The sequence below is a fragment of the Nannospalax galili genome, unplaced genomic scaffold (assembly GCF_000622305.1).
Source record: "Nannospalax galili isolate Female #2095 unplaced genomic scaffold, S.galili_v1.0 scaffold27, whole genome shotgun sequence".
Lineage (NCBI taxonomy): Eukaryota > Metazoa > Chordata > Mammalia > Rodentia > Spalacidae > Nannospalax > Nannospalax galili.
The window spans coordinates 1,187,837-1,197,411 of NW_008357993.1; the positions used below are offsets into that span (position 1 = coordinate 1,187,837).

Below are 9,575 nucleotides of genomic sequence, written 5' to 3' on the forward strand. Positions count from 1 at the left end.
GTTTTCAGTTTAACTCCTACTACACTTTCAGGGTTCCCCTGGAGTAAGGCTCATGAAGATCCAGATGAGAAATACTGCCTTGAAGCAGGTCATTAATATTGTAGCTATTTCCAATGACATTCTCGCCCATTGAAGCACCCACATTAAACAGTAACAGTTTACCAAAAATAAGTTGAGAATCCCTTCTGTAATTAAAGAATAACTATTGGTGGTCTTTTAAATGTCACAGACTTAAATGTTGTCTACTGAAAAGATGATGTATTTCCGTACTATAAAATGTGACTATAATGAAGATGGGTTTATTTTGGAATTTGACAGAAATGACGCCACCATGCTATGATTTGTAACATTTGATTCCGACAGTTGCGTTCAATGTCTTTCCCTGTTTTCTGGTTAGTAGTGTTTCTCTGTGGAATAGTAGAAAAAAGACAAAAATTAATTTTCACTGTCTTTAACATCAGGTTGAGTGGCAGTTGATGTTACCTTTCTCTATACAGATCCTGTCCAAGGTATACTCCAATACTTGTTCACTGTATAATTGCACATGCTTCCTCCTGAGGAGTGGCCTGCCTCTCACATACTCTTACCTCAAGGCCAAGTGCCACCTCCCTGATCAAGCCTCTACCACTGGCTCAGACCTTTTTTTCTGAAACTCTTCTAGCACTTCAGCATGTGTCATTTCACTTGGCACTCATTTATTGCATCATGGGTATTCCCCATAACACCAAGTACTGTTTTATAAATAAATCATTTGTCACATGATTACAGAAATAAATACATTTATAATTTCATAATCTCTTTGACAATATAAGTTCCTAAAGGGCATGATCTATCTTTTGTGTCTTAGTAGGCATAATTCAATAAATCTAGTCTGTTATTTGAAATTGAAGTGTCCTTTCTCACACACCCCATCCCAGAGATCCCTAAAGGATCATTCTGAAGCAGAGTCCCCTAGAATCCTGACACACTGAGTCATCTAGAGTTCCCTGAGTTATCAGGCAATACTCTTCTGGTCTTCTCAGGCTTCACCTTTGGGCTGAGAAGATGCTGAAATAAATTTCTCCAGATTCTCCTTTTTCCACATAAAGTCCAAGAGTTTGATTAGTCTGTCTTCTGTCTTGTGATATTGATAAATTTATTGTGTCTATCTGTGTTTTTTTAAGGTCTCCATGAAAAGAAGGCATAGTGCCATACAGGTTTCTCATATGGTTGCCTAGTACTTTCTCCTGCAAGCTCAACTAAAGTCCCTCCAGCTTTCAGCTTGAGCAAACCCTACCGGTTTAGTCTTGAAGTCCTAAAACATGACAGTCTTAGTTACCTAGATATTTAGATTACACACAGATAAGGTTCACCAAGTTAAGAAGCAGAAGTTTACACACACACACACACACACACACACACACACATTTATATGCATGAATAAACTTACATATGCACTTGTCTGTCTTTGTCTTTCTTAAACTTATCATTGTGGAGATAAATGTTCCACTTCACTTGCTAACTGAAATAATGTAAGGTAGCTTTTCCGTACCAGGCACTGTTCCAAGTGCTTTTACATGTACTGACTTGTTTAATTCTCATAATATCCCTGTGTAGGATGTAATAGTATTGTACTTTTTTCTTACTGAGGCACCTAGAGACCAAGTACTTTATCCAAACCTTCACAATTAGGAGTTACAGGGCTAGGATTCAAAGTGAGGCAGGATGTCTCCGGAGTTCTTTTAATTTTCCATAATATTGACTTCGTCTTTAAAGGTGTACAGTCATTCTAAAATTTATGTAACTGCACACACAAAAATGTATGTAAAGAGGTTGTAATTCTGCCCCTACAAACAATTAAAGTGACATGGGGTAGTGATTTAATGTATGAGGTAAATTTGAAGGAAAAGCATACTACTATTTAGTTATAAGCCTAGACAGTGTTGGTAAACTTTGGAATGAACAGCAATCCCTTAAGGAGCATCATACCCAGAAAATTTGAAGGTCTGGACCAGGTACCTGGGAATTGGCTTTTTGAGGTGTTGTGTTCCAGGAGCCAGGGAACATTCTGATATAGGAGACGCATTGATCACACCTTGAAACACTGACCTCGGTTTTAGAACCAAAATTCAGCCAAACAACAACAAAAACCATAAAACGCTAGAGATGTTAGGTTTGGTCCAGTTGTCAACGCAAGCATGATTATCAACCTGGTTTATTTGTTCTCCAGAAGATAAAACCAGAAGAAAAATCACCACACTAAAGCCCCCAAGGTATTGCAAAGCTATTGTCTGATGCTGCGTGCTTACCTGAGTTCCAGAGTAGCCTGGGCAGTGGAGAGTGAGGGTAGACTTCGTTTTTATGGCGAATGGTTTCCGGGGTAGTGAAGGGCAGCCACTGGCAGGATTAAAAGTCTGGTGCTCTATTTTCATGAGGCAATCTGTCTGCTCACAAGCGGCAGAGTTCAAGGAGAAATGGGGGAAACGCCAGGAATTAAAAATTGAATGAAAGGGGGCAAGGAGAGGAAAGCAAGATGAAGGTGCCTCTAATAAGAACGGAGCCGAACATTAGAGCTGAGAAGAGAAGAGGGAAGTGGAACCATCCCACAAGAAGGAGGGACCTGGCGAGTGTAGCTAGAGTGGGGACTGCAAGGGCTTCCACCCCCACCCACGCTCGCTCCGCCCAGCCTCCCAGGCAGCTGTCAAGAGCCAGTGCTGACAGCAGATGCTGGGGACTCCGGGAGGTGGTGTCTCAGACTCCGTTCCCTGGTCCCGGCTTCGCTTGGCATTTGCTTTTTCCTCCTGGGCAGAAGAAGGAGCCTCCACCACAGTCTCGCCCGTCCCCAAAGAAGCTTTTTCCCCGGGAAGCTGGAGAAGCTAAGTCCCAAGCTGGCAGCCTAGATGTCCCCTGCTGGCTCAGCTGCCAGCGGTGCTGTTGCCTGGAGCTCAGCACAGTCTGGGAGCTCAGCCACCGCCTGGAGGTCTACACTTCTGCAATATACGCCCTCCCAGGATGTCTGCCACCCTAGGAGAAAGCCAGCAGCGCTGACCACTTTACTCACCGCATTGTAACAGGGCTGTATTTGGGTGAACTTGCCCTGGAGAAAACAAATTAGAATAAGACTAAAGATTTGAGCATGAGGGAAAACTGTTCCTCAGTCTTTCGCTTTCAGGTGCTTTAAATGCAATTTCCACCCAGGAGCCTATCTCCTATGTCATGGATAAGATGGTAAAACATTCAGATGCTACTGACTAGCACTACAGAAGACATCAAAGGTTCCTGGTCTTAAGAGGGAGCCCCCAGCCCTAGCAAGAAGGCACAGCAGCACATAAAACTCACTATCCACTTCCACATATGCCTTATATCCGTCATGCATGCCACACACACACACACACACACACACACACACACACACACTTTGCCTAGGAATGTGAAGGATATTAGTTACTACTACATATTTAAAAATCCAACTGTACCATGTCCTGTCCTGTAACATCTTGAAACACCTAGAATACTAGAAAGCCGTGAAACACAGCTTCATGCCTTAGCTGTCCTCACTCCTTTGTAGTGATTTCCCAAGAATCCCTTCTTTACTGCAAAGCCACTGTAACACCGTAGTAGAAAAAAGACAGTTATCTGTCACCTATCGTCAGCTTCTGCTCACTTAGAAAAGGCTATGTGGACAGGTATTTTAGGTGCCAATGCATTTGGTATGCCACTTGTAAAAATTTTTCAGGACATTTCTTTTTCCAAATTATTTTCCTTTCCTTGAAAATTAAATTGTCGTTTGTGTCATGTGCACACCTTCTCTTCTCATGAGAATATGTTTGCTTCATAAAAGTTTCTTAACTTACCGGGACCTTCAGGTCTTCAGAAATTATTTCATCATAGATGATCACAATCTTCTTAAAGTCACAGTTAGAGAAGTTATAAGTTAGCACCAGCCCTACCAATTGAAGGACGAAGAGCTTCCTGAAAAAAACTGACAGAACAAACAGTAAGAAAATGTTCACTGAAACTCAGTATCCAACCCAGTTTCACATGTTGCTTTTCCCACCAAGTCTGAATAGCCTCTAGATCTGCAAGGCCAGTGCTCAGCCGCCAGCCTTTACCTCCCCTTCCCAATCCATACACAGTTCATAGTCACCCATGCTGTTGCCTTAAGTTGGAGTCTCCCTGATGCTCCAGAGCTTTCTGACTCCACATATATAACACCTAAACGCCTACGGGCTCCTTTCTTGTAGGCCAATGATTTTCTTTGATGTCATTCTTTCTTTATAGAATTCTAAATTGATGATGCAAAAGAAAAAATAGAGCTAGCCAAATCTATGGAATTTTAACATTACCAAATGATCAGGAATTTCCCTCACCTTCCTCCTTTGAACTATGCCCTAAACACTTGCTACATGCTTGGATGTACTTTTAGAGATGGATACCATACTGTCATTTGGGCATCTTTCTACTACTGGACACTTTCTATGACTGACCCTGTCTGTCTGGGAAAAACACCTTCTAACACTCACAGCCACTCTAAGGGCTTGTCAATGATGCTCTCACACCTTGCACACCTCTGAACATTTCCTTTGTCTACTTTGAACTGGGGTTTTCCCCTTTTCTGGCCACTGAGAAACCCAGTGTTCACTTATGGGATGCTTTGGAGGGTGAGTGAAATCTCAGACTAAGAAAACTTCTTCCTGAAGGCATTAAAAGGGGATCGTGAATAGTGCTTGGAACCTCAGGAGCAGGCACAATGAGAAATTAAAATGTATGAGAAAAGATTTAACGGTTCTTCCTCAAAACCCTGTCCATGAGCTGTGGTAATGGGGATGCCTTGTGGACTGAGGACTCAAATTCTAAAGGCCTCAAGGATTTTGAAACCACCAAGTCAAGTGCTCAACAGCCTTCACAACTCTGTTATGGAGGCCATTGTCCAGTGAGGATGGCCCATGTGTATAGCAATCCCATTGCACTGTGTGGTGGGGTCTGCAGCAGTGAGCTGTGCTCCTGAAGACGCTGTCCAGCATGCCCCTGTCCTGGAGGCATACGGGCTTCTAAGCTGCTTCAGGGAGGCTGTACCTTAGGTGCTCAGCCCAGGATGCACAACTTGGGCAACTTCCAGTGGCCTTAGGCATGTGTCCCAGCACCAATGTTAGGGAAGGGAATGGAGAGAAGTGGCGGGTTAGGATTTTCTCTCCAACCAATTGTAGATCCAGGAAAGTGAGTACAGGGAGAGTGCTGGAGAGGATGTCTAACAGCCTCCAGAATGGAACAGTGCCACTTCAGGGGAGCAGGGAGGGGAGGCCGACATGGGCCCAGCTGTTGGAATGAACCCTACTCTGCTGGAGCTCAGCCCACACCACCCAGGGCCCTCTTGACACCCATCTCCTCCCCCCGTTGCGTGTCAGAGCCTGCATGGGTCTGGTCCTTGGGAAGTTCCTAGGAGTCATCGCTCTGAGCAGCTGAGGCTGAGCACTCCACGTGAGTCCCTGCAAATGTCACAGGCCAGGGAAAGAGTGCAGGGAGTGGTAAGCAGTGATGGAAAAGCACAGATTGGAGATGGGAGTGTGTGTGGGGGGGCAGAATGAACTTTTTACAGAAGGCATCTAACAGCTGGACCAATACAGCTGGACCAAGTTCTCTGTTGTTAGGACTAGGGTTAAAAGGTTGTGGTGCTAACAGGGGTATCAGAAACCCTCCAACTTTGCTGCTGACTTTAAAGACAGACTTTTCAGGACCCTTGGGAGTTTTAAGCCTAAGTCATGGCAGCATGTCTGGAACTATTCCTTTCCCCATCACTTGGCTTCTCACAGTCATGTGGGAAGGTGCCAGAACCTGATTCATCTGCTGTGACATCAGAGATGATTCTGATCTGCAGCAAGATATTGCATAGGCAGACAGGGAGCTGGAGATCCAGATGTGGTCACTGAGTTGGGAGAGTTCCAAGGAACAAAGAATAGGGCACGGTGGCTGCTTCTGCACTCCTCATTCACTTGCCTTTCCCTGTAGGAAACCAGCACCCTTCTTGGTAATTGTGCGCTCTTTTAGGCCACTTCAATTATATTGCTTTCCTGCTTGAAACTTTTTGGTGGTGTCAGTTGCTGAAGGGCCAGGGACTGATCATTGATGGGGTCAAGAACCACAGAGTGCAACCTGTTTTTCCCTGCTGAGATTTTGCTTGCAGTCCTCTAGAGGTGTACCAAGAATGCCTCCTTTCCTCTGTTTCTCCTTTAAAACCTGTGTCATGGTCTGCGTAGGTCTTTTAGAGCTGAGGCAGGCAGAGGGTCTCTTCAGGAATTCTAGAAGGCATCCTTTTTGTCAAACACATTGCCTATACACTTGTTCCTGTGGCATCCAGCTTCCTTACTGGACCCTAGGTCACTTCAGTTACATTTCTTTTTTCCCTTCAAAACCTTTTGGTAGACTTACAGTTTCTTTAAGATTTTTCCTCGTCACCGCCGCTTGATTCCAAGCTCTTTCCAGCCTTGCATTTTCTCAGACTGCCACTAAACAGTATCTGAAAGTAATACATTCTGAACATGTCCCCTTATCTCTTCCCAAGCTCACTTCCGTAAGTGTTGGTTGAGATCATTCAATGTTCATCTTCTTTTACATTTCTTCTACCTGAAAACCAACTCTCTACCCTCAAAACTGTGTTTATTTGGGCCTTCTCCTTTATGGGGTCCATAGATAGCATCATATTTCAATATTATTTTCTAACCATATCTTTTTTTTACACTGTGAAATCCTGAAATGAGGGTATGTTTTATAATAATTAATTTGTTCAGTATTCATTTGATTTATTCCAAAGCATTTGAAATGCCTTAATAATGGTGCCAAAAGCTAAAAAACAAAACAAGCAAGCAAGCAGACACACAAAAATACTAGTCATGATAAGAATGGAATCAAGGGATAAGGAGGTGAGAAAACATGCAGGGAGGCAATAGAAATCATTATTAAGAATGGGAAAATAGACAGTTGAGCTCAGAAGGTAATTATTCAGATTTCAAACCACTGAGACAAAGTGCAGTCTATTCCAGCTTTTACGGCATACATATTCCTCAGGAGTTAAGTTTTCTTATACCTATTGGCATCACCATAGCCATCAGAGGAATGGGTCTTAATGTACTCTTCAAAAATAGATAATTAGGGGCTGGAGAGATGGCTCAGCAGTTAAGAACTCTGGTTGTTCTTGCAGAACACCCGGGTGTTCTGCAGCACCCACATGGCAGCTAACAACTGTCCTTAACTCCAGTTCCAGGGGATCTGACAGCCTCGTCTGTCCTCTGAGGCAATTGCATGACACAGGTGCACTTCCCTACATGCAGGCAATACACACATACACATAAAATAAAAATAACAAATAAATTTAAAAAAATAGATAATTAATCCTCAAAAGATCAAAGCATATCAACCTCTCCAGATCATTTTCAGGAAGGAAATTATTTCCTATTGAAGGACTGTGCTGCACACATTTCTTTTTGTAGCTCTTTGCTGCCACCTTCCTGGAATCCACTTATTCCTACCTGGGATAGTCACTCAGGCATGGGCATCACTGTGGAAATTCCTGTGGGGTGAAGAGCTTCCTGTTTTTTACCTACTTCTATGTGTTTAAATGCTGAGGGTGTGAACAGTATCTACATGTGCAGTTTGGGAAGTCCTAAGTTAGGTTAAGCATGGGCTATCTTCCATATGATAGGAAATAGAAGTGAGATCATTGGTAATCAGCACTCTGTTTACTCAGGGAGTTTAGCAACTCTCACTGGTGAGATGGGCTAGTGCATGACCCCTGGCATTCCATCTTAGTTCCAGTGAGAGTACTCACCAGAGAAACAGTCACTTGTTTCCTTAATATTTTTCTTATGTTAATATTTCTCATCCTTCCACTTAACCATTCTTTCTCTTCCTCTCTTTTTATATTTTTGAGACAGTGTCTAATTCTTTAGCCCAGGCTGGTCTCAAACTTGTAGCAGTCCTCCTGCCATAGCCTCCCAAGTACTGGGACCACAGAAGTGAATGACTGGCTTGGTGTTCACCCTCTTTCTAATTTTGCTTCTTTATCCCACTTTATTATTTTTTCAGTTAGTTATTTATTTAATAACCACATACTTAGAAGAAGCATTTCATTACAGCAGCACTGACATATTCAATAACAATTTTCTGAGCTAAGATGAATCTTTTTTCAAAATTGGCTGTAAATTTTTTAGGTTTACAGTTGAATTGTTACAATTATACAATATTGTACTCAGTATAAACCCTATAAGACATAAAATTAAATGAGGTTTTAACCTTTAAAAAGATATCCATTTCATTATTAAAATACAGTTTCACACAGAAAAATTCATTTTCTATGCAATTAACATTAAGATGTTTGCACATGCGTTTCTAATCCCTATATATCTGATTATTACTAGTGACAGCCGGTTACTTTCTGAGCTCCTTGACATCTGAGCATGGATATAAAGTCATCAGGTAGATTTCAATGGTAATGTTTTTCACATTTACTAATTATTATTTTTCTATCATTATTTTTTAAATTTTTAATAACTACTTGATTAGAAGAAGCATTTGACTACAGATTTAACATATTCAGTAACATACTCCAGAGCAAGAGTACATCTCTTTCACAAGTGGGTACAAGTTTCTAGGTTCACAGTTGAGTTAATACAGTTATACAATATTGAACTCAGTATAAGCCCTGTAAGACATAAAATTGAATGAGTTTTTTAACCTTTAAAAAGATCTCTATTTCATTTTAGAATATATTGTTCCTTGCAGACAGACTCATTGTTTTTTCTACTAACACTGAGATGTTGGCACATGCATCTCTAATCTGTATGTATCTGATTATTACTAGTCATAATCAATTGCACTTGGACCCTTGGCACCTGTGTATGTCTATGAAGTCATCGGGTGGATTTCAGTGGTAATGTTTATCACCTCTACTAATTAGCATGATGTAAATTTCCATGCTTCCTCCTCAAATATAATACATTTTGTAAAAATTTGTTCATTTCTCTTTGTGTGTGTATATATTGCACAGAACATCCCAAACCATCTTATTCGACTATACACCCACTTCCCAGTTGGCACCCTTCCATAGCCTCCCTCCCCCCACTAGAGCCCTTACACTCTGATATCTATCCCTGCTACTGTCTGCTGTGTTGTCGGCACCCCAGCCAATCTCCACTATTTGCCCTTCTGTTGAATCTAATCAGCTTATCTAGAGGTTTTTGTTTTAGGGGGGTCAGCTGTTCCTCTGCTAGCAGTAATCATTTGTCAATACTCCTTTAGATAAAAATAGGGTCTGCTGTTCATTTTCCCAGTTCTATGCTGGATTACTATTTGGGAGTCCCTTTGTTCACTCTGATCAACAACTCAGAAGAAGGTATCTCCTATTTGGCATTGTTGCTTGTTATGTAGCTTTTAGCTATGCATATGGACTCTTAAGAAATTATATTGGCCCCTTTAATCTTTGGTTATACTTTCCTTTTGGATGTTTAAGGCCATACAGTTGTCCCTGATAAGCCAATTTATTTTTACTCTTAAGGTCATTTGAGGACCTGTTCCTCAGGGGTCACATGGGCTTTGGAGGAGCC

General features: G+C 41.9%; 1 protein-coding gene across 1 annotated transcript in view; it reads right to left on the reverse strand.

Moving 5' to 3' along the window:
- Positions 1 to 299: 299 nt before the first annotated feature.
- Positions 300 to 9,575, reverse strand: part of Tslp (thymic stromal lymphopoietin) — an 11,345-nt gene continuing 2,069 nt past the window's right edge. The window contains exons 2-5 of the mRNA XM_029557645.1: positions 3,834 to 3,991; positions 3,041 to 3,076; positions 2,289 to 2,543; positions 300 to 407 (exon numbers count right to left, since the gene is read on the reverse strand). Of these exons, the coding sequence (XP_029413505.1) occupies positions 300 to 407; positions 2,289 to 2,543; positions 3,041 to 3,076; positions 3,834 to 3,991 (557 nt within the window). The remainder of the gene's footprint in view (positions 408 to 2,288; positions 2,544 to 3,040; positions 3,077 to 3,833; positions 3,992 to 9,575) is intronic.